Here is a 26,409-nt window from a genome sequence, read left to right as displayed (position 1 = left end):
GTACTTAGGCATGGTCAAGACAACCTGCCAATGTTCGAATCAGAATTAAGAAAAAAGGTGATTTAAGACACTTTGAAAGTGGTGTGATCGTTGGTGCCAGTGCAGTGTGTCTGAGTATCTCAGAAACTACAGATCTGCTGGGATTTTCTCACACACATCTCTAGTGTTTGCAGGGAATAGTCTGAAAAACAGAAAACACCCAGTGAGTGGCAGTTGCCTGGGAGAAAATACCTTGTTGATGGCTGATGTCAGAGGAGAATAGCAAGACTGCTTTAAGCTTAGAGGAAGGCAACACTAACTCAAATCATCACTTTGTACAGCCAAGGTAAGGAGAAGAGCATCTCTCAACGTGTTAAACATTGAAAACATTGGACTGCAGCAGCAGAAGACCACACTGGGTGTCACTCCTCACCAAAATTAAACAATCAAACACTGGAAATATGTTTCCTGGTCTAATGAGGGCTGTTTTCTGCTGCGAACTACAGATAGTAGGGTCAAAATTTGGCATAAACATCCTGAGTGCATGGTTCCATCCTGCCTTCTATCACCGGTTCAAGCTGCTGGTGCAATATTGAGGGGATATTTTCTTGGCACACTTTCACATCCGAGCATTGTTTAACACCACAATTGTTGTTGATGATTGTTGCTGTTGCCATTACATAAGGGATTTTTTTCAGACTGACACTGTGCCCATCTTCTGATGGCAGCTTCCAGCATGAAAACATGTCACAAAGCTCAAACCATGTCAAACAAGTTGTACTGGTGAGTGCATGTTATTGTCTGTCAGAAAGCTTTGCTGAACTCAATTGGATTTTATTAGCTGTATAAAACATGTAAATGCAGCCCGGATAGAGGTTTGTATAGCACTGTATGGGGAAAAAAGCGATGTGAGCTGTTGGATGTCTGGAGGGAACTTCAGCCTGTCAGTTGTAAATGCTGCATGGGTCTGACAGGAAAAGGAGAAATGAGAAAAATCACAACTATACCAAAAGTAAAGGTGACACAGGACACTGCACACTTTCACTTTCTCTCCAGTACAACTTAATAATAATAATAATAATAATAATAATAATAATAATAATAATAATAATAATAATAAGCAGCAGCACAAAATTTAATATATCTGGAGAACCCAACAGCAGGAAATGGCACTGATGAATTCATTGACATAGTTGGAACAACAAGTGTTAGAGAGAAAGACTGAATGAATGAAATGTAATATCCTGTTTGTAGCTTCGTTGGAAATACTGCAAACAACATCATCTGACGGGTCAGTGTAGATAAAGGTGCACACTAAACACGGACTGATTCTACACCGCAGAGAGAGAGAGAGAGAGAGAGAGCGCATTATTCATGAAGTGTAAAACAGCCGCCACTAGAATCAATCAATCGTTTTTCACTTTGTGCCACTTGTGCGTCACTGAGCGCGCACGGCGTCCTGCTGCTGGAGGAGAGGCTGCGCATTCATAGGCACAATCAGACACTGGGATTTACTTGTTCCACACACAGTTTCACTGCGTTTTATTAGTTGTGCGCAGAGACGTGCATGTCGGATCAAACAAACGGGGATCTTGTTAGGGGTGTTTAAGTTGCGCGCTATGGCGCATGTAAGCAAATCCTTCTTGCCAATCCAGCTGTGCGCCTAGAACATATTGGCGAAACAACTGAAACCTTTACAACATCAGGGGAAACGGAGAAGAGGATGACGGCTTCATATAACGGATCCAACATAACGACGAATCACACCAACCAGTTCGTCCAGCCGCCATGGCGCATCGCTCTCTGGTCTGTTGCCTACAGCTTCGTGCTGGCGGTGGCGGTGTTTGGAAACCTAATTGTGATATGGATCATTCTTGCGCACAAGCGCATGAGGACAGTGACAAACTACTTTCTGCTGAACCTGGCGTTTTCGGATGCGTCAATGGCTGCTTTCAATACTTCAATAAACTTTATCTATGCCGCTCACGGGGAGTGGTACTTCGGGGAAGCCTACTGCAAATTCCACAATTTCTTTCCAGTCACATCTGTGTTTGCAAGCATCTATTCAATGGCGGCAATAGCTGTGGACAGGTGGGTTTTATAAAATGCAGTAAAAAAAAAAAAAAAGTTAAACAGATAATGTTCTGTTGCTCCACATGCACCTCATACACCAATTCGTTTTTTATTGGTCACCGGGTAAATTGATTAAGGTCTTATTTTAGGTTTACCAACAGCCTTTAATCAGTTTCTGTCATTTTTTTTTCAATATTGGAACAAATAATCACTCAGTGTGAGGATGTTATACAAACACTAGAGTTCAGACCCTTCATTCAGCAATGGGAATATATCCCACTTATGTGCACAGTCTTATTAAATGCAACTAATAATCAGAAAAATAGAATATTAGAAAACACACAGGATGAAAGATAACCTTGACACTTTAATCTGGATCATTTTATTTCAACCCTGAGTTCAAGCAGCACTTGTGGGAATGTGAATTAAAATCAGTGTCTTGCTTCAAGTCAAAATGCGTTTTGCAAGGCAAATGAATGTATTAACTTGTTCCCTTATAGAAACTGATTTGGAGTCCTCACCAGTTTAGTCTGATGCCTCTGTTATCAACTTCATCTTTGTCCTTTTTTGTTCCCACTCTCTGTCCCTGCTGTTACACGTTTTTTTTGTTTGTTTTTTCCCCAATTCCCAATGGAGTAGTCAAGTCGTGATTTGCATAATTGTATTGGAAAGGCAGTTCCTCAGGAGGGTGACTGCCATCTCATACACCTTGAGCCTGTTTCATAGATTTAGTTTTACATTTCAATGCAAGTGAATCAGACTGAAACAGTTGTTTTGGACAGAGTCTGTGCTGCAGTGAATGACTCTGTGTATGCCAACACCCTAGAAAAGATTGCCCTTTCCTCCTACACGCTCTGGCTCTCTTGCTTTCTGCCACATGCACATCTTTTCCTTTTTTTCTTTTTTTTTTGCTCATTCACACGTCCTCTTTTCTCCGTTGGTTCGTTTGCAGTCTTTCTCTCTGACAACCCTTGTGCTTTCCATTAATGTGAGGATGCAGTCAACACTATCACCAGGGCTTTGAAACTGATCAGTGGACCATCATACATCATAATGTTTGAATAAAGGGATTAAACTGATGAAAGAAGTAGCCACAGGCTGAACATAATGAAAAGACAAAATCATGTGAAAGCTGCAAGCAAGTGCAGTGTGTGTCTACAGCTAGTGTTCACGTGTCACAGTGCGTTGTGTTATTGTCTGAGGTGTTTTCTTCCTCCAGTGCTTCTTCTTGTCGCTCAAATGGAACAATGTAATTCCTCAGGCCGTGCTCATTTTGGCTTCTCTCAACAACGACTTACATGCCTTTATATTTTTGGTCCACAATGTCCATTCAATTTGTCATCTGTGTACAGAGAAAGAGAACATCGGCATGACCTAGATGATGTAGATGTAACCTCCGGTCATGCTTTTCGTAACCCCAGTATGGTGCTGTCTCCGCTCTGATGTCTTGAAATGGCATGAGGCCACAGTTCATGATCATCTGTGAATTTGTCCTTCCTGCTGAGTCTCTCAGCTGCCAAGTGTGTTTCCTTGGGCAGCGGAAAGAAAAGAAAACAGGTTTCTGTGTGAAAGGTAACACCACTGAAGATTTTACAATGTCCCTGTGGTCATTTTTTTAAACAATTTTTTATACCTCATATAATTATTTGATTATTGATTATTGATTTTATTGATTAGCATTCAAATTCAAATCTCAGTGAAAACAGTGAGAAAAAAAAAACAGTGAAAACAGAACAAAAATCTACCATAAAGAAAGAAAGCATGAGACAAGGCTAATCAAAAGGTATTGGCTGAAGCATTTGCTTATTACGCCAACCCTTTTCTGTTGTCTCCCTAAATGTTCTTCGATAGATATCAAAAAGGTGTACACTTGTGTTATTTTATTTAGGTTTTTCATGTTTGCTCACTGCAAGTCCATTCCATCAGCTGACATTGTGCTCTGGAACATACTTGATTTAATTATATTTTGGAGGTCAATATTGTAACAGAAATTAATTTCTTAAAAGCTTATGTACAATTTAATTTTCTTTGTTTAAATAGCTTTAATTGGGAACACTTAACATAGCTTTTACTAAAGAAAATGCAATGTTGTTCAAATGATAACAATATAAAGAAAAAATGAATAGAAAACCATGGCTAGTAAGGATTAAGTACAAATAACAATTAATGATTCCTTTGTGATACTCTAAAGTGAGGTTTGCAGACTGATTAAACATTTTTCTTTCCCTTGAGGACTTTTGAGAGAGCACTTGAAATGTACCTCTGTACATTATTTTTGGTCTGGACTCTTCATCTGAGGTAATCTCTGCTAGTTAAGCACATGCTGGTGATTGAGTGAATGTTTACTTGGTAATAAAACAGTGTTGTGACATAGCTTCAAAACAATATGCTTTCCAAAAGCTGTCCTGTGTAGCTTCAGGCATGACAGGCTTCCGAGTCACACCCAGTTCTGTTGTCTCCCTAAATGTTCTTTGATAGATATCAAAAAGGTGTACACTTGTGTTATTTTATTTAGGTTTTTCATGTTTGCTCACTGCAAGTCCATTCCATCAGCTGACATTGTGCTCTGGAACATACTTGATTCCACATTTAACAAGGTCCAGTGAGAAGCAATAAGTTCCAAACAATTACTGGTGAATTTGCTGTTATCCCCGAGAGGGTTGTGGTCACTGGAGTGAAAGGACAAGGCCTATTTTTTTTTTTTTACCATCCTATGAAGATTGAATTAGCAGCTCTAAGCCCCTGTGATTGCCTATTGAAAATCATGTAACATCCTGAGCTGAGTTCATGAAGATGGTAATCTCCTGTCAGTGTTTCACTGTGTCAGTCAAACAAAATCTCATCACAGCTTTTTAGGAATGAATAATCCATCAGCTTCCCCGAAATTCAAACACCCCCATGTAATTGGACTTATACAAGACTGCCTTGTAGAAAATGAGGTATATTTTTAATGTTGAAAATGTCGTTGAATCATAAGTTGAATTAATGGGCGATTCAGTCAATTCCACTTGTGCATTAGTGACATTTTCCACTTTAAAATTATACTTTATATTCCAGCAGCTTGTTGAAGTTAAATGCTTAGGTAAGAGATTTTTTTTTCTTTATTGCATACAGCAAATAGACTTGATGCTATCTTTTAAATTTCACACTTTCTCAAATAATTACTTTTGAACTGTGAAATATTGTTTCATGTTTGCCTCTTGAGTCCTCTTAAAATCCTTGACATGAAACAACTTCAGAGTGTATAACGACCACTGATTTGAAGACAAATTTTGAGATGTTACGATCTGTAAAAAGTAACTGCAATAAAGACAAAATAATAACATTAAGGATGTGTTAACTCTGACATGTACGTCAGCAATTAAATAGAAACACAGAATTCTCTTTTTAACCTCTTTGCTGTAGGTACATGGCCATCATCCATCCTCTTAAGCCTCGACTGTCAGCGAAGGTCACCACAGGGGTTATTGTTTGTATCTGGAGTCTAGCTATAGTTTTGGCTTTCCCCCTCTGCTACTTCTCAACCATCCAAACCATCCGAAGCATACCCCAAAGGACTGTCTGCTATGTGGCCTGGCCCAACAGGAAGGATGACTCCTTCATGTGAGAAAGATTTATCTGTTTTTTCTGCTATGTCTGATGTTTGAATGTGTTGGATGTACTTATACAAATAATACAAGCAAGATGAAATAAACTAATAAATCCCATCCTTCATTTTAAACATCACTCAGTACATTTAAACAAAGTAGAGCAGAGCAGTATTGTTGGAAACACTACAGGGTAGTGTTCCCGTTTGAGCATTATGTGTGCTAAGCTCAGCAAAAAATAGCGATTTTACAACATATTGATTTAATTTTTGTAAGTATATAGTTGTACAGTGGTAGTTTTGTTTAAAAGGTAAAGACATTGCAAGTATTTGGAAAACATAAACCCTATGACTACATCTGATGAAAACTTGTGCCATTGTCAGAAAAATGGCAAAATATGAAATATTGCAGTGTTTACTGTCGTATTCATTAGCATTATGAGAGTAAAAAATAGCATTCCAGAGAAATTATGTTTTTTTTCAGAGGTAAATAAGAAAAGAGAAGCATTCAAAAAATGCAAAATATAATAAACACACCAAAACAATTTGTTAATTTATTGTCTTTTGTTATTTTTTCTGGAAGGTAGCACCAAATGCAGTCATTTGGGATTATAGTGCAAGTGTTCCCAGAATGTTACATTTATCAGTTGCAACAGGAACTAAGAGCACAGAGGTGGACATGTTTATACAGCATGAAACATATACTATGTGTGAGTTATGTATGATTATTTTTTAAGTGTTCCCACTTCTTTGACAATTTTTATACCTTCTTCTTAGGTATCATATCATAGTAACAGTGCTGGTGTACTTGCTGCCCTTAGTGGTGATGGGCATTACTTACACCATAGTGGGGCTGACACTATGGGGTGGTGAGATCCCTGGAGATTCGTCTGATAACTATCATGGACAGCTCCGGGCTAAAAGGAAGGTAAGCGGGCTTACAGGGGAAATAATACACCAGCATCTGAAAAATCAAGATATGACCTATGGGAACCCAATTTGCAACTGTGAATGTGATAACTGTTGAATGCTTAAAGGCAGAGAAATGGGAATAAGTATTTTTCTGCCACTGAGAATCCTGAAGCTTCAGAGTACTTTCATCTTGCTTCTGTTTTATAATCTAAAGTAAGCCAGGATAAGGACAGCAAACCCTGCTGTGTATATTTGTCTTTACTTTGCTCAAGCTAGAAACCATTTCAGCATGCACCAAGGCAGAGGAATTATGCAGCAGTGCACATACATTTAGGATTTGTATTTAAACTTTTGTTTTTTTTAATGATATAGTCACTGTAGATGAAACGTTTATTGTTGAATGAGGGGAAGACTCTCAGACTGCCACCAAACTTAATTATTTTCTCTGGGCCTATTTTGTGTACTTCTTTGGACATGCCATGGTTAGTGTAGCGTTGCCTTGGAATAAACATCCAGTGGAAGTGGATGACAAATAATTTTAACCTTGTAGTCTCCATTAGACAATTTAAAGTTGTGAGAATGCAGCTGTTGTTAAAACACACCATATTTCACAGGTAGCTTGTTCTGCTGCCTGCTGTCAAAAATAATGGATTACTGCTGTAAGGCTATTGATGTAGCACTTTTCTTCTAATGACTGTAGCTCCAGTGACTGTCCAACCAACCAGTGGGTATTAATTTTGAAAACGTCATTCACTTCAATTGCCTAAAATACTGAAAAAAAATGCACACAAAAAGAAAAGAGAGAGAGAGAGAGAAAATAACACAAAGCAGCTCTTCAAACTGCTGTAGAGGTGATTGTGATAAATTAGGTTTGTCATAATATTTTTAAAGTACAGATTACAGCTAGGTTAGAAGGACCCACATAGACCCATATTTGTATAACAAATGTGTGTATCCATATGGATATATTCAGTTATTTATAAAATAAATATTATTGGAAATTGTACTTTAATGCAATTTAAACTTGGACTATGTATACGTTTCATAGTTCTATGTTTTTTTTGTTTGTTTTTTTTAAATATCTGCTAGTCCGCTCTAGTCTCACTTCAATAAGTTTGTATTGGCTGTACTTTGGGTGGTTTTTTTGGGGACCCAGTTAGACAGATGTAGAGACCAGCCACAGGGGCGGCACCACAGACCACGCCACATACTGCCATCGCCCAACTGAGGCCATCTTGCCAAACCACCCCCAAGCGACAGGGAGGTGTCTGTTCAGGTCGCCGCCCAAGTATCCAGCGGCGCCAATGACAAGGTGGGTCCAGGGGCCACCCACTTGTCCAGCGGTGGCCCCGGAGCTGGGCCGAGGGACACACATGTGGCAATTCAGGGCAGCGCAGCAGTCGTGGCTGTGAGGCCTGGCAGCTCGGCAGGCAGCCGGCACGCAGGACCACACAACACGCCGGCCTCTGATGGAAGAGAGGCTGGATCAAACAGCATGCCAACCTTGGGCTTGGTAGGACTCCCGCACACTTTGACCTCTGTCTCCAGCTTGGCAGGTCCTGCAGGTGCAACAGACTCCAGTGAGAACGCTGCTGTACCAGGTGGCACCGCTGTACCGGGTGGCACGGCCAGTCCCTCCGCCACCCGGACCTCTGGGCTCAGGCCGAACTGGTCCCCCATTCGCCTCATCCTTCGCCTCATCCTCCACCTCCGGCTGGTGAGGTTGCTTGCGTGCCTCATCCTCCACCTCCAGCTCTGGCTGCACAGGTTGAGGACACAATGGTTCCTCTGCGGCCCTCCTCCGGGGAGCTGGAGCAGGTGCAGGCACCTGCAAGGCTCCAGGTGCTCCCACCCAAGAAGTGGGTATGGGCGCCAAGGCAGGCTGCGTCCTGGCTGGCCCCACTCTGCTGGCCCCCTCTCCTACACTGTTGAGGAACGCCGGTGGGGGTGGCGGCAGTGTCGAAGTCCAGGCGCCAGCCAAACACCAACAACAACAATTTAAAGACAGGACCCAGTTTCCATTTTATGCGACAATTGGGGATGTCCCTCAGGTGCGTCCGCCTTCCCTGCAGCGGCACCGCAGACCACGCCCCACTACAAAGGCATTTTAAAAAAGCAGCCATTGTTGGCTCACCCACAACTATTATCTAGCTAATGCTGCTGCACACCGATTATGCTTTGGTTTAGCTTTGGACCTTTTTCTAATTTTGTCAAAAACATTTAATTCTTCTTCAAATAAAATGTCTATTTGCTAACAGGCATGATCTGTTATTAATGCCTTTCACGGTGTCTTCACGGTGCCAGCAAAATTATATCTATGAAAGAACAAAACATATTTACTTTTCTCAGACAACACTAATAAAGGTAAATATATTGGATAGATTAGAAATCACTGGAGGAGATGTAAGGTCCACTCAACAGTAGAACAGTCATTACATTTACTAAATGATGTGCTTGTAATTTTATATATATATATATATATATATATATATATATATATATATATATATATATAGATAGATAGATAGATAGATAGATAGATAGATAGATAGATAGATAGATAGATAGATAGATAGATAGATAGATAGATAGATAGATAGATAGATAGATATGTCTGTACGGGGTTTTGTACATAGACATATTCAGATTTGACCCCAGACATATATTTTGTTCACTTGTTTTAGAGCAGAATTGTTTAAATCTTAATTTTACCATTTAATTTTTTTGTTTTTTGTAATTGATGAAGCACTGTTCTGTTCTCATTGCTGGTTTACATGGTACAGTGTGTTTATCTGAGCACATGAATGTCATGCAGGTTGAGAGTACAGTGCTCTGAGTCTCTGGTCAGAATAGATTACACAAAGGAGAGAACAGCACCAGGCTTACAAGCTAATGTTTTTATGGTACTCCAGGCAAAACATACTAAATAAATAAATATATATATTCAGCTCAGTGAGCAGAATCAATTTGAAAACTCATAAAAAAAAAATCAGCTTGGTGACTGGCACAGAAATGTAAATGAATCTGATGGAAATATTGTTGTGTCTACAGCTAAATAGACACTATAACTATAACTCATTTGAGTAAGTAAATGCAGATGGTGTCAGGGTTCCTGTTCCTAAAATGACTTCATGTTTTTTTCATGTTTTAAAGGATTGTGTCGCCTTTATGAAAGTGTTATAGACAATGTACATAGAAGATGTCAAACTGTGCATTGTGAACCCATTTTAAAGGAAACTCAACTCCAAGTTGACCTTAAATTGCTTTCAGCTCTTCATGGTATTAGTGAACAAAGCTATGGCTCATTAGCTGTGTCCCAGTTTAGTTTTACTTATTAATTCTGAGCAAATTAAATTTAATGGGTTCACAGTGGAAAGGCTTGTCAGTACGCATTGAGTTTAACTTTTTTTTGAGCATGCTGACCATGAGCTTTGCAGTCAGTTCACTGCACAATAAACATGATTAGCTCCATAAACGTGCTAAAAAATGAAAATACAAAAACATCAGGTAGAATCAGTTCAATATTTTCTGGAATCACTCACAATTTTCTTTTTCTGATTGATGCCCTCTGCGTTGTCTGCCACATGGCCATCGTGCTGGACCAAAACTAGTGTTAAAATAATCAACTGTGGCCGTCACTGTGAGAAAGAAACTGGGATTGTTTTATGTGTAAGGAAACATCAAGCACAACTTAGCTCGACTTAAGCTTTCCTAACTTTGTAACATAAAATCTAATAAATAGATACATCCAAGAATACAATTTTACTTAATTGTTGGAATTTAAAAATGAAATAATAAATGAAAACAGACCCAGGATGAATACAGTGTAAAAAATGAACTTATGTTATTTGCACTGCTCTTATTTCAATCATTAGTCTGCAAACTGCTGTTATTTACAGTTACAGTTGTGTATGTGGAGACTGAGGTTAAATAATATGTGACTGATTCGACATAACAAGTTATGTTATGATAAGTAAAATAAAATAAAAGCTTTTTTCTAAATGTTACACCAAATAAATGTCCCTCTAACTTCTTAGACGAACGAGCAAGTAAAAACATCCTGTTGTCAGAGCTTTTCAGTCATATCAGCTCACTTTGACCACAGTGAAACAGAATTCTAACTATAGCCAAAGATAACTAGAGTAAATATAAAATCGATTTTTAAAAAATGATAATTTCATTTGTTAAGGAGAAAAACCTTCCTGTATGAAAAAGTATTTGCCCCTTAAACCATATAAATGACTGTGCAAAGCTTGGCAGCTTATTGCATTTAGCCTATTTCACTTTCTTAGACAGCATCTAATTAAGTGATTTCTTAAATCAACAGGTCTGGCCTGAGCCTGGCTAGTGAAAGTGGATTCAGCTTTCCAAATATAATGTTGTTAATCACAGTTAATTCATGATTTAATAACAGAGGTCAATTAATTTCGTCACATAATGCCAGGCAGGTTTGGAAAGCTTTTTTTCCTTAGTAAAAAAAAAAATCCTCATTTACAAAGTACCTTTTGCATTTTCTTGGGTTAACTTTGTCTGTAATACCAAATTTTATTTGGTGATCTGAAACATGTAGGTGTGACAAATATGAAAAAAAGCAAAGAAAAAAAGAAAGAAATCATGAAGGGGAAATACAAATTTAAAACGTTATTTTCAGACAGGCCAGGGAAAAAATTCAAGCCAATTTATGGCCCTTAATATTTGTTTTGTAATTAGAGTGAAAAAAGTATGTGTCAGGGCTGGTCTACTGTGCGACTGGGAAGTTGCAAGCCTGTAACCATGTTTCTGTCATTTTGCTCATAAACCAACAACACAGATTGAATTTATTTTGTTTGTTTGTTATACAGTCTGCAGATTTAATGTAATCTTACAATTAATCAGGCTTAATCTGAGAGAATGTTTCAGTGCAAAAAGAAATTATAGTGACATCTTACTACAAAGATCATAACGTAAGCATGTATGTCTTTTCCCTGTTTTGTCCAAGACGTTTCACTGAATCTGGATGAGACTGATTAAGTAAACTACCACAGGAACTATGTGTAGTAGCTTATCTCAGAAAGGAAAAAAACGTTATTTTCCTTGTTGTTATTGGTAACACTTTCCTCTTTACTCAGAAAAAAAATTCTTATTACTTACATATATTACTTATGAATTTATATTAATTGACATGAACATAGATTCCTTTTTCATCATAATTTCACAAACAGCAGGGTGTTATAGTACCGTACAGACAACAACGCAGCTGCTGCATCTTGCTCATTGCTGTCAACTCCTCAGCTTTTACAAGACGGTTCTTTTGCAGCGGACTAGCTCTGCAGGTTTGCTTTGGCAGAGTTTTTACACACCCATAAAGTGGAGTTGTTCCTCTGGCTGGAACTGAACCAGTGACCTTGAATGTGTAACTCAATATATCATCTTTAAAGCAGAGGTAAAAGGAGAATACCTACTACCTGATAAATTGCTCACTTACTTAAAAGTATCTAGCAAAACAATGTCCTCATCATCAGCCAAATTATACCTTCGCTTGAATGAATCTTAATACTTTGAACTGCCGAATCACGTCTTTCTTTTTCACCGCATTTCTGGAGCATCTCATGACATGATTTGCTCACATCTTTCTAATGCCAAACTGCCTTCAGTGGGTCTTCTGCCTGAGCGCCAATCAGCATGCTAATTAACATGATAAATGACAAAGCTAATATGAAAGTTGTTTGTAGGTATGATTTTTTTTCCATGTTTACAATCTAATTTGTTTGTTAGGTCAGCAAGATCTGCTATTTAGTACTAAAGACAAGGTATATCTACTAATATTAGCTCTGTAAAGCTTTGACATATTAAAAATTTAGCTACATGTTAATGCTATCATTTAGAAACTTAATGTCCAAACTCAGTGAAAGAAATGTGTAACAAATATTAATTATGCTTCATGCAAAACCTGAGGGGGACCTCACATAAGTCAAATACAAGTGTATATTTTAGTCTGGACCAGAGAAACAAACTGCAATAAAAATACCTAATAAATACAGAAATGATTTGACAGTGTCTTGTTTGTTTGAACCAATCATAAAAAAGACACATTTAAGCTCAGTTTTGTAATTTTTCATCCTAATAATAGATTTCCTGTGCAACAGGTCTGCGAGATGAGACAAAGCAATAAAAGAAATCTTGATTGTGTGCATCATTTCTCATCGTTGTGATGAAAAGTGGATTCACACTGCTGCATTGTTTTGAGTTAATCCATTCTTCTGCAATCACAGCACCATGGGTACTCTATTTTAAGCTCATGCCTGGGGCTGTGCATTGAAAATGTCAGTCTGACACATGAAACACTAGTGACCTGTCGCAAGACCGCTGTGCAGTCCTTTAAGGTAGTTTGTGCTCAGTTTTTCTTTCTTGGTAGAGTCTTGAGAATGATACGTGAGAAGGTAAAGATCGGTGTGGATTACATTACAAGATGAGTTATTTGTAGATATTCAGTACAGCAGTGTTAACCTGTATCGTGTGCAAGTGTAACACTAACATCAGCAATAATGAAATGTTTTAATCCCATCTGGGTTCATCCATGGCCTGAGAGAGACAGTCATACAAGCATCAGTCAGTGTGGAGGGTTATGCTACAAAAGCTTTATTAAAGGTCATTAATAATACCATATAACTTTGCTGCTTTGTTTTGTTTTTTGTTTTTTTGAGTGCATGCTGACCTTAAGGTGTGTCACACTCTTTCTTCTCGTCAGTGACTGATCAAAACAGCAATTAAATATCGGCCTCACACCTTGACAAGGACTCCAGCTGAAGCCCTCACTGCAGGCACAAATCATGTGCCTGTGGTACCTTGAGTCTCCCTTTCTTTTATCTACATTTTGTCTGCTCTCAAAATATCGTTTATTATTATTATTGTAATTAAATATATTATTACATTATTCTATGAATATTGTTGCTTTAAAGCTTTACTGTTTATATACTAATAGTTCTCACAGCTGCTAATATCTAAACTTCATTCTAGGTCATTAGTAATCATTATTTTCTCGTTCATTTTTTCATTTTATTGAATGAGTTTCTCTGTTGCTTAATCAGTTAATCAATATTGTGTTTTATTCAAACTCACTATTTGGCGATATCTGTTCCACACGAAGCATAACTCATTTTAGTTTCATGCTCAGTAATGTGTGGTTATTTACTAGCTTAATGAAGTCCAGTGTTAGGGCAAACCCCAAGACTGTTTTGGTGGTTTACGGTCTAACTCTAAATTATTCATATCTCACTAGCTTTATTACTTTTTGGGTTTTTTCAAAAGGAACTGAGCATTAAATCAAAATGTCCCATTTTTTTTTGCACATTTCCCACTTTTCATTTTATTTAGATGTGAAATATTGTGGTAATGGAGATTTTTAAAGAAAGGTTCAGTTAGTATGTTCACTTTGGCTTAATTTTGTTTTTGCAGTTAAATTATGTATATAACCTATATATGTGATATAAATATATATGAATTGAATGTTGATGCTGGACTGTGTGCTACATTTGATTCCCACTCTGTGCTCCTCAGGCTGATTTCCACATTGCAAGCAACATATTTTTGTGCTTTTCTTCCTCTACAAGCTTCACACCAACAGGGGACCAAGTACACGCCTGCAATACAGCATGTAATGTAATATTCAGTGAGAAAGGACCACTTTCATTTAGTCCCTTTTACATGTCTTGATATAAAATAGCTTAAAGGTTTCACAGGAATGCTACTGTACGCCAATTTAGGCTTGACTAACACAATGTTTTTAAGATGTAATACTGAATACAAACACTTGAGATTCTACTCTTAGACAAACACATGTTTGGTCAGAAGGCTTTAGTGTCATATTTGAACACACTGGGTTCCTTTTACATCCATCCAGATATTCGTCTTCTGCAGCTCATCTGCGTCTGGCTTGCAACAACCTACTCAATCAATCAATCAAAGCTTTATTCGTCACATGCAGGTTGCCCTGCAGTGAAATGGGACCCCCCCCCCCCGACCTTACACATATAGCACAAACATTACATGGGGATACAGGTCGGAGATTGGTAGAATCAGAGAAAAAACATTGAAATGTACACTACAATGGGGAAAGTACAAGAGGAAAAAAAGAGACCCCTACTCATGCTATGCTTCCATGGGACAGCATGAGAACAGGAAACAAAAAAACTCCTCTGCACAAAAAAAGCACATAAATGTCCACAGCACAACATTGTGAAGACATGACAAGCCACAGGGGTGGGTGGGGGGTGAGGAGTAATCCGAAGCGAACACAGCAGCCGCCCTGCACAGCGCTACCATTCCAGCGTGGCACACAGACCCGCCGTGTAAACAAGCATTGAAGGCGTTGGAAAGGGAGGGGGGATGAGTGAGTGCCTATCAGTGTAAGTGTATGTGTGTGCGTGTCCATAGTTCAGCTGAGACAGTGTCCTTCGGCCTATCAGGCTAAGTAAACAGTCCTCCAGCCAATCCAGGTGTCCTTGCATGGGATGGGAAGAATAGCCGTAGCACAGTCGTTATCAGGGAGTGATTGTTCGGCTTCAGCCTTGGGCCTGCAGCTGGCGCCGTGATGGGGATCCGCAATGTTCATGTTGATTTTGTTAATTTCCATGCGAGCAGCCCAGGAGAATTTTCAGGCTGCTCTTTAACACTCCGACGCTGGTCTCTCAATCTTCCGTTGGAGAGTCGCGAGCCTCCCCATGATGGTATCAAACTTCTGTTCCATGGTGTTGTCATTCTTTTGATTCTGAGACCTCACAACTGCAGTGATCCGTTCCGCGATGTCTTCCAACTGTCGCTCAAGGGTCTCATTTTGAGCAGGCCTCTCTCTGATGTATCCCCCCATACGCTCAATGGTGTTGTTTTGAGCCTTCACAGCAGCTGTAAGCATCTCCAAGGTGTTGACCATATTACGTTCGTTGTGAGAGGTTGCGCCTCGTTCCATTGCGATTCCAGCGGGCAGCCTTGGGGGGGTTTGAACAGCCGGTTCCGTTCTACTCTGGTGTTCCTGGGAAATCTGAGATATTCCCAAACCAACCAACAGATATAACCACTCCATGTCCACTCATGTCTTCCCCAGGGCCTCCTTCAGTTAGACCAAAGCACATTGCCTAGGAGGCATCCGAGGTAAATGTTGAAACCACCTCAGTTGGTTCATTTCAATATAGAGGAGTACTATTCTGCACTCTTAGTGTGTTTGGAAATAATCTAGAATAGCATTTTACTGAGGTTAGGTTAGGTTAAGTTGGGAAAATCACTGGACAAAAAGTCTTAACTATGATTAAAAAGAAAAGTATTTTTGTCCAGCGAAGGCTAGCTCCTGTTAGCAATAATTAGCAGTTTTGGTTAGTTGTAGAAGAAAACGCTATTGAATCGCGTTAGTAAAAGATCAAGATATGGGTTAAAATGCAGTCTTCCCATTATCAAACGCTGATTTTCTTCATTAGCACAGTGAGGGGGCTTTTGAAGCCAGCATCAACCAATCAAGGTCCTGACCATGAGGATTTGATGACTTGAGTGTTGCACTGGGCTCTTCAGACAAAAGGGCCCTACAGGATAGTAACTGCAGGTGTCAGACTGTCTTTTGTAGCTGTCTCAAAAGTATTTAGTATCTTTTCTCAAGATAAACCAGAGAAAATATGTTGAGTCCAAATCTTAGACACTGATTAAATCATATTATGATTTTCCTTAGATTTTTCCTATGTTTTGTCATCTGCCTTCCTGCTACCCTGCTGTTAAAGGAAAATGATCGTACCCATAAAAACAATTTTCTTTAAATTGAACTGAATTCACTCAGTCTTTCACACACATTTCTCAATTATGTTTTGCATGGGGTAGATTTACTGCAATAAGCTGTTAGTTGTTAAGAGGCTATATCTATCTATCTATATATTTAATATAAAATAATACATATATATGCGCTTTAGATTGGATGTCAAGAGGAGTTCAAGTATTTAGGAGCCTTGATCACAAGTGCGGAAAGTGTTGAGCAGATGATTGACAACAAGCACCTCAGTTCGTCGGTGAGCGACTTGTTTGTCACGGTGACTGCAGAGCAGAGCATGAAAGCAAAGCTGTCAATTTACTGGCTGATGTGCAGCCATAAGCTGTGGATAGTGATATAAAGAATGAAATCACAGATACAAGTGGCGGAAATGAGATTCCTCTCAAGAGTGTCTGTTCTCACCCTGAGAGATAAGGTGAGGCTCAGTCACTAAGGAGCAGAGATGAGCAGCCGCTCTTCCGGATCAAAAGTAGTCATTTCAGGTGGTTTAGGCATCTATATAGAATGACTCATTCAGGCATTTCCAAGACATGCTGGTGAGATCATGTCTCTGAGATGGCATGGGCACGCCTCAGTGTTGAGCCAAGACAGCAAAAAGCAGAGGCTGGGGGGACAAAAATTTAAGGTTACTTATACTGCTATTTAATGATCTGAGAGGGAGTAAAGAATAAATACAAAGACAGAATTCAAAGGCTTAGTCTACCTGTGATACAAAGTCCACAAGTACAAATAGTTGAATGTCACTGCTTGTACAGTAGAATAACAAAACTGTATTTCTTTCTTTCTTTTTTTTGTAGGGTTAAAAATATCTTTAATCTGGAACTTAACCTGTTCCAAGCATAAATTACATATCCATGTACATGGCGAGGTAAGCCACCTTCATGTTACAGAAGCCCCAGGATTAATCCCAAGAGTCACCTGGATAAGATGAAATGCTGCTTCGTAGTGTAGGCCTCCAGTGCAGATGGATTTGTGTCTCCTCCTGGGATCAAACCAAGCACGTAGAACACAATAATATGGAACTACTGCCTCTAATTTCTCATAGTGCTAAGTGTGTTTGTTTGTTTTTTGTTGTTGTGTGTGTGTGTGTGTGTGTGTGTGTGTGTGTGTGTGTGTGTGTGTGTGTGTGTGTGTGTGTGTGTGTGTGTGTGTGTGTGTGTGTGTTTTAGATGATTTTTTTAAATACTGGTATTAGACTGAAATCCTTTTTTCTTTAGGAAAATGTGTCTTGTCTTCCTCCCCTCACCCCAAATGCTCCTCCCTGATCCTAGTTCTGCCAGCAGTTCCTTTCTGTTAAAAGGGAGTTTTTCCTTCCCACTCTTGTCAAAGTGCTTGCTTGAATATTAGACTGAATACTTTACTCTTGCAGTTGCTGCCTTTATAAGTAGCCTGGTGCTAAATTACTGCCAATACTGCGAGCTCGGTTTTAAATAATTGTTGTTACATCTTACTTATTGTTTTCGCTGGATTTCACTTAAATTTAACATGACTGTTACAAAGCATATGATTTTAGGTATGAGCCCCTGTTTGTCCTCAATTTTTCATTCTAATATTGTCTGATGTCACTTTGAATTCAAAGCTCATTTGAGTACACTGCTAGACAGAATAAGCCCTTTGTCCCCATATATTCTCTTTCCTTTCAATAACCTCCAAAACACCCAAGGTAGAGTATGTAGAAATAAACCTTTTGCACTCTAGCCATTATTTGTTTCAGTCTCTTGTGCGTCACAGAATATCCTTTTTAATATTGTTTATGGACCATAGTTGCATAAGGAAGGGACTGTGGGTTATTTTTACTGCACACAAAATGTTGACCACTGTGGACTACATTTTACTGTAAAAGCTTGAAAAACAAACTCTGTCCTATACTCATTTACCAAAAAGGTGCTTTTTTGTACTTTTGTTTGATGCCCAATGGTACAGATACCTAATCTTCAAAGAAATGCTTTATATTCTGTTCCCCCTTTAATATTATGTTTGTTAACATAATAGTTCATTATTATTATTTAAAGCATACTTCTTAAAGTAAATATTTAAGTTTGTGTGATTACGTTTTCTGGCCGTCCAAATATGGACCATTTAAACAAAATAAGAGAATTTAGCAAATGTGTCTGTCGTTCTGTTAAGTTATGAGCATGTTTAGCCTGAAGAGGAAGTGCCTGTTTGGCTTTGCCTTCCAAGGTATATTTGCAAGAAATCAAAAAGTGCAGCAAGATTTTTAACAGCTGTTCCTGTAGTGTTCACTGAAAGCATTTCAATTCAGCTCAATCGAGTTCAAGTGAATTACTTCATATATATAATTAATATAACACCAAATCACAAATGCAGCCACCTCAAGGTGTTTTATATTGTAAAGTAAAGATTCTAAAATGATACAGGGAAAACCTCAACGATCTCATGACCTCCTGTGAGCAAGAAGTTGGAGACAGTGACAAGGAAAAACTTCCTTTTAACAGGAAGAAATCTCTGACAAAACCAGGCTCAGGAAGGGGCACCCATCTGCCAACTCAAACCAGTTCGAGATGAGGGGCAGAAGGCATGCTGGTAAACACAGAGAGATTGACAATGATTCTAAAAGACTGTATGTTTTAAAGATCTTTAAAGGAAGAAAATAGGTTTGAAAACTGGCTCCATAGGCAATGCAAGAAAGTCAAACACAACTAAAAGATGGACAAGAATAATAAATAAATAACAGCATAGACCATAAGATATAAATGGTAGTAGTTACCATCAGTTAACACGTTCGAAATCAAAATGGATAGAAGCAATGGTTGCCACTATGTCTTGCTCTTTTATCTTCTGTCATCCTTTCAAGGCTCTGTGACACACAAACAAAATGTCCAGCCTTTTATAAATGTAGAGAGGTCCTACAAATAATCTAGTGTAAAATAAACTTTGGAGTCAAAACCTTCCCCTCAGCTTTTCCCCATAAATTACACCGCTGGAGGATTCTTTTGCTACAGATCATTGTACATGCAATGGAAACATTTATACTTACACACACAAGGCGTTCCTGGTCTTTTATTGGTCTTTTGACTTGTTTAAGTTGTATTATATCTTTTGGGTATCATCCTTCATTTAATGTAGACACTGTCATTAAATAAAACAGCAACTAAGTGTTTCAACCCTGTTCAGCAGCCACCTAGTAAGGTTTACCACATAGTTTGTATTATGCCATAAACTTCTTTTTAAAACATATACTCAAAACAAAGGGTTCCAAGACTTTGTTTAGATTTCAGGGAGGACTCCAACATGTCTGTTTTGTATCTGCAAAGCTTTCTGCTCATGGTGCCTCTCTAGCCTCTCTCTGAAGAAACAAAGTATTGGAGATTTTGTTCCTGGTAACCACCCAGATACAATCCACTGCAGTTCAGAATTGCCTGAACTGCCATCAGTCAGGAAAAAAAGTAGGTTTTCCTCTGACTTGATTTTTATTAACCTTTATTTTTCAATAAATGTAGCGTGTTTAAAATGGGCATATTGATATGGTTTGATTCAATTCTTAAATGGTTCCAAATGCAGGATGTCGCAAAAGTGGAAAGGCATGCAGTTAACAAAGGGAATTTAATAAACTTACAAAAGATAAAACAGTGCATTCATACCGAAGCTTTAGGTAAAATGAAAAAACAAAACAAAAACAATAGCTCAATGATCTGAAGTTATCTGGAAAAAAGACAGGACAAACACACAAAGAAGCGCAATTACCAAAATAAAACAACAAGTAGAAACAAGGAAGGCAAGGGAAGTAACACATCAACAAAACAGAGATAGATAAAAGAGAAAAGAAAAACTGGAATGCTGGGGGAAATATAAACATGCTAAAACACTTGACTGATACAGAATCCTAGATGCTCAGTGGTCCTGGGTCTTCTTTCTCATTTGTTTAAATTTTTGTGATGCTCCAAATGTTTTCAGTTTGTGAAAGAATTGAACTGCAGGCAAGGCAGTTCAGCACCTGGACTGTTCTTCTATGAAGTTGTGCTGTTATTCTGAAACCTATAAATACCTCTCAGCATTGATGGTGCCTATTAAGCCGTCAATTCCATTACGACTTTTGAACTGAATGGTCATAACGAGTCTCTTGTTTTTAGTCTGGAGGATGCAGAGTCTATTTTTCAAAAAAGAAGAAGAAGAAAATTATGATTTGTTTGACCACAGACTCACAGACAGTGTTCTTGAGTCCATGTAATGATCTTCATGACAGATTTCTCCAGATTTTCTTCAAATGTCATTCAATTCAAAATGATTTTATGAAATGTTTCAGTTGAAAAAATTCTGAATTACATTATCATTGTTATTATTATTATTAGCATTACTCCATTTCCATGTATAAAAAGCAGAAGTAAGGCCAATTAAGGAATTGTTATTGCCTCAGTCTGATCCAGGGACATTTAACGTTAATTTTAGCATCTCTTTTCCCATAACAGAGTTGGCAGAAGAGTTATTTTTGGTACTAATTATTTGGTGTTTCACGTATTTGTGTGATAGTCCTATTACAGCATTACAGTAATAAAAGTATAATTTGCCTGCTTTTGGACTGAAGTTATGTGCACCGTATTCTTCTTTCAAATGATTGTCATTTATCTATGCTTTTCATCATTTTGCACTCTCTCTGTTTCAGGTGGTTAAGATGATGATTGTTGTAGTGGTGACGTTTGCCCTCTGCTGGCTGCCATACCATGTTTACTTCATTGCAACAGGTCTCAACAAGTTTCTGAGCAAATGGAAGTACATCCAGCAGGTATACCTGTCGATCATGTGGCTTGCAATGAGTTCCACTATGTACAACCCCATCATCTACTGCTGCCTCAACAGCAGGTGGGTAACAACAGTGTTGCTAATTTAGCATTGCTACTTAACGAGACAACAAATGTGCAACTAATTTTGCAAAGGCACCTGATGCATGAGGGAATTCATTCAAGGTCTTTTACACCTGTATTACATAATGATTTGATTTTTCAATATATTTTTTGGCATTTTAACTTTATTGGCTTTATTGGATAGACACAGCGAAGACTGACAGGAAAGCGGAGGGAAAGACAGAGGGGAAGGCATGCAGCAAGAGGCCACGGGTCGGACTCAAACTCGGGGTGGCCGCTTTAAGGCACGCGGCATATGGTCACCTGCTCATCCGACTGAGCTAAACCGGCGCCCATAATGATTGTTGTTTATATTGAGATGAAAGCAGTTAAGGGATTGTCATTCCCTCAGTGCATTTGTATGATGACTAGGAAGGCCTACAGTGTTATCTAATGTTAGCTGTGCAAAGTAAGCTTCTCTATCCAAGAAGTATCATAAGCTACTTATCATAAAGAAGTCAGCTAATGCTTAACTGTTAGCTAACTCAAGTAGCTGTGTTTCAGTAGTAATATATCAGTTGCAATACTATTGCCTGGGGGAATGCTACCTCCAAAATAACATTTGCTATGCTAGCCACACTTGGTCAACAATGCAGAACAGACAACTACGTTGCAGCTTCACATCTAGCATCCCTACTAATAATGACAGACACCACTTCACTTCCCACTAAAGGCAAAGGTGAAAATGAAGACATGACCCTGTGTCTGTGTCGATAAGATACAGAATGTACTCATAATATGTGTCTTGAAACTCATCAGAATTGCCCTTGAATCTTAAGCCAACTGCAGACACTGTCCTAAGGTGCTTCAACACTGACTGGCCTCTCAGACAACCTTGTCCTGCATTTACCCAGTGTGAGCCTTGGCATTCTAGACACATAACTTGGGGCAAGCAACTCATCAGTGTAGATTGGTGGGTGATGATGTGTTTGTCGGATCTTCTCATCACTGATGACCATGATCCACTTGTGGCCACATTGAGTCGTGGCCACAGGCCTCAAGAGCAGCTTCGGCAAGTGATAGGTCATTGGGTACCTGAGGGTTGGACTAGAGGATGTTTGTGTTACCACCACTCAGTCCAGGCTTGGGACAGTTATAGTTCTCAGGTAGAAATTCAGTGGCCTCATTACTCTCTTCACCAAGGAGAAAAATGACCTTCTTGGTAGTTTTCTCAGAGGCTCTTTGGAGCAGCTGTCTCCACAACCCCTACCACTCAAATGACAGGGTATTTAAATCTGCACAGCACATATACTGATGCTGATACTAGTTTCTCCCAGTCAAAAGTGGAGATACTTTCAAGTGCCAGAAACAGAAACAGTTGTCTCAACGGTGCCACCACTCTGCCAAAGATGAATTCAAAAATGAAAAATAGACCAAAAAGGCATTTCTATAAAAGGTTTTGGTGACTTCAGAGAGTGATAGCATTCTCCAGATGGATGGATGCGTGGATGATACAGAGCCAGCTGTTCTGCACCTCACTATGCAGAAAAACAATTTCCTTCATGCATTGCAGACCAGCCTGCCACCATGGTCACTGAGAATAGAACATTCAAAACACAGAGACACAAATTGGCTTATGAGAACAACAATAACCAAGTGATACAGAAAGCAGTTTGCTGTATGCCTTCCTCACCTCATACGGTGGTTCATTTACAAGCCAAGGAGGGGAACACTTGCTTTTTCAATTAGAAGAAATTATGCAAGATTTAACAGAAATAAAGGCCAATTAAATGACAAATGAACTCATTTTTTTTGTCATGTGTTTTTCTCTCACTACAACAGGTTTCGAGCAGGCTTCAAGCAAGCATTTCGTTGGTGCCCTTTTATTAAGGTGTCCAGCTACGACGAGCTGGAACTACGCTCTACACGGCTAACCCAAACACGCCAGAGCAGTATGTACACACTGACACGGATGGATAACACCATGGTGGTAGTTTATGACCCTGCTGAAGGTGATGGCAGCGCTGTAGGTGGCACCGGAAGGAAGCATTCCCTGCCTGGTAGGAAGAGAAGCTACGTCACTTCTCGGCACACAGAGATTGCTGGTTGCAGCGACACCGCTGTGAAAACACAAAATGGAAGCGCTCCCAGCGCTCAGCCTGAAGAATTCCCTTGAACATGAGCATTTCCAGATGTGTGTGTACACAAAACATTTCCATGTGTAAAGCTTTATACGCATGCATTCTTACACCGCAGATGTACAAAAAAGTGCGCACGGTGCTTGGTTAGCTTAGAAATAGAAATACTGAGAGCAAAAAGTTTAACTCTTGTTCATTCAAGTTCACCCTTTGATACAAATCACTGTAAGAAGCATTTAAACACAGCCATCTGTCCTACAGCTCATTCAGTTGATGATAAAAATTATTCAGTTCTGATGGAGATCAGATCAAAAGCCTGTTTTTTATTTCACCCCATAACAGCTGTGAACTTCACAAAGGATGGGCGTTAATGGCTTCAGGAGAAGCCATGAACGAGTGGCTGCAGAGAGTCACCAGCGGAACAGCTGCTGATGGAATTCTTTCTAGCACTACATGGCTCTGTGTGTAACTCTTGGTTATGCAACTGTTTCCTGGTGACCTACAATAAGCCAGAGGAGAAATCCAGTTCATTTCCACCATGTCAATAAACAGGCAGCTCAATGAGCTTACTGAACGCAAACTAGCCATCTAGGAGCTAGGGCGTCATTGTTTTATTTATATTTTTCAGTCAAGTGAAAGGAAAACAATACCGGAAGTTGCATGGTGACGTGCAATATATAAGGATAGCGTTGTTCCGCTACCGGTGCCACTGCTGTTTTAACGCTGTTTCCCTGTGTTGCATGGAAATTGTTGCTTGTGTGAACATCAAGTGCTGAGATGGCACCAGGCAGTACGACAACCTCTGTTGTGTTGAATTTACAGTTTACAGTGGAAGCATACTGTGGCAGATCCTCAATGACTCAGCATTCATCAAGTCTCAGACATGAAAATTTTCATATTTTTGGTCTATTCATAGATTTTGCTGTTAAGAGATTAGATTTGTCACTTGTTTTGGTAATCAAGCATAATCATAGTTTTGGTTTCCTATTGAACATACCGAGCTTTGGAATAAAAAAAAAAGATTTTGTGATCAAAGCTAAATACAGTTTTGGTATTTTGTCATTTATATTCCATGTTGATTAACACATAGCGAACAGATATTCAGCTGTCACATAGTATAGAAAAAAAAAACCAACTTTTTTTTTTTTGTAAATCAACCAGAAGGTACAGCCATACAAACACAACACAAATGTCCTTAATTATCCTAAAGAGATTTGAATGTTAATAGACTCATGAAAGTATTTTCAAAGAATGTGAAAACATATATGCTGTGCATTTTAGTGTTTTGCATTTTTAAGTTGTCCAATCATTTGTATTGAGGTTGGTTAAATATTGAGACGTATTAATCAAAGTATTTTGCTGTTTCTGTGTGTAAATAATGTGTTTGTTTGAATGTACAGCACGGTGTGTGCCTCTCTCTGTTCAGCGGTGACTAAATTGTTTGTTGTGTCTTTAAAGTTTCTTTCAGCATGGGTCTCTTTCTTTCTTCTTGGTGTAAAAGCAGTATACTATATTTTAAACACTTAATTATTATTCCTGGTAAATGTCAAGTAATTTGTTAATATGAGAATGAATAACTTTCTAATTCGATATCACATTTCTTATATAAAGGCCTCCAAAAGATTTCTCATTGCTCTGCTCTGTGAGTACTAATATATTTGCTTGTAGCTTTATTGTATATTGGTCTTCTTCGTCGCATTATGAGTGTTTACAAGTGACAGAATATGCTTATGATGAAATGTAGCTGTGACTTATTGCAATTTTTAAAAAGACGTTAAATGTAAAAAAAAAAAAAAAACCACTACAAAAGATAGCCAGAAAACTTTTCAGTATTACTGTTCGTTTATACAAAAGATTATTACTGTGCTGTGCTGCATCCAAGAATAATGTTTTGTGCAGTTTGCTTTGCCACATACAGTACATTGCAACATTTGATTTTGCAGTTACAAGATTGTTTGCGCTTTATTACTCATCTTGCGTTATCTTTTCATTATTGTGATGAATTTCTGTGTCGACGTAAGCCCGAGTGTTTCAATAATTTAAACATGTCCTTTTGTAAAAAATTAGCTTACTCAGTTTTGAGAAGTGGGCTACCACCTTAGCACAAAAAATAAACGAGAAACAATGTACTTGCTGGCAATCAGAGATTAAAAAACACGTCAAACTATATTTGATGTATGCATGTGTAATGCTAAACATTACTCTCTGCAGACATAATCGCTGCACAGCACAGACCTTAATTCTACTCTCTGTCATTATGTCAGTTTTGGTGCCTGCAGCTACTAAACAATAATTCACATCTATTTTGTGGTTTAGCAGCTTCTGTCTGATGGTGAAATCCAGTGCAAAGATCAGTCCCTATGAAAGGAAAAATCGACAGCACAATGTTACAGATTTTAACATTAAATTCAACTTTAATAAACAGCCAGTGTGTGTTGTGTCCTCTGTCTTGTTATATAGAAGTGTTTAACAAACCAGACAAATTTATTACAGTGGGGGGGAAAGGGGGTTCAGTGCCAGGTACTCATCTGCCTTCTATCTCTCAAGGGGACCATTCAAAGCTGTTGATGCAATTTTTCAAAATGATATAAACCTATAAATGGGTCTACAAACTGCCTTCATGACAGATATCACAGGGGAGTAAATGTGATAGGCCTTGTGGGCGTAGTAAAGTCTGTATGAGTTTGGCTAAAGGGGAAAAAAAATAACAGTATTAAGGCAACTTGAAGGTGACAAAAAAACAGCTTTGAGGTAGCTTATTGAGTTTTCACAGGGAGCTGGCTAATAGTGTTTAGCTGTTTTGAGAATGAGTAAATGAAATTCTATCTGCTGCTGTCTCAATCCCCTAAAATTTTCAGTTACAAGCTGTGCCGCTTGGATATGTTTCATCTCTCTGCCGCCTCAAAGCATCATTACCGCATGGCTTGTCTAATCTAAAAAATGCTTTGAAATTTATGTGCTTAGCAGGAGCTTTTAGCTTCCGGTTGTTTTGTCATCAAAGCAGAACATTTGAGATAACTTTCCTTGATTACTTCTTTCTTGTTACTTAGTCTTCAGTATTTCGGCTGCAGCATTTGATGCGACGATCAGCAGTCAAGTAAAAAGAAAAACCTGTCTACATGAAAAGTGAGTTAAACT

The 26,409-nt window shown here is 38.7% G+C and overlaps 1 protein-coding gene across 1 annotated transcript; it reads left to right on the top strand.

The window, feature by feature from the left end:
• Window positions 1-1,491: 1,491 nt before the first annotated feature.
• Window positions 1,492-25,592, top strand: tacr3a (tachykinin receptor 3a). Its single transcript, XM_080879529.1, has 5 exons — window positions 1,492-2,070; window positions 5,458-5,655; window positions 6,416-6,566; window positions 20,956-21,152; window positions 22,976-25,592. The coding sequence occupies exons 1-5, from the start codon at window positions 1,703-1,705 to the stop codon at window positions 23,307-23,309; spliced, it is 1,248 nt and encodes a 415-aa protein (XP_080735655.1). The 5' UTR covers window positions 1,492-1,702; the 3' UTR covers window positions 23,310-25,592.
• Window positions 25,593-26,409: the final 817 nt, after the last annotated feature.

The sequence above is a fragment of the Rhamphochromis sp. 'chilingali' genome (assembly GCF_963969265.1).
Source record: "Rhamphochromis sp. 'chilingali' genome assembly, chromosome: 4".
NCBI classification, from domain to species: Eukaryota; Metazoa; Chordata; class Actinopteri; order Cichliformes; family Cichlidae; genus Rhamphochromis; species Rhamphochromis sp. 'chilingali'.
Note: the sequence above shows the minus strand (reverse complement) of the source record. Positions and strands in the feature narration are given on the sequence as shown.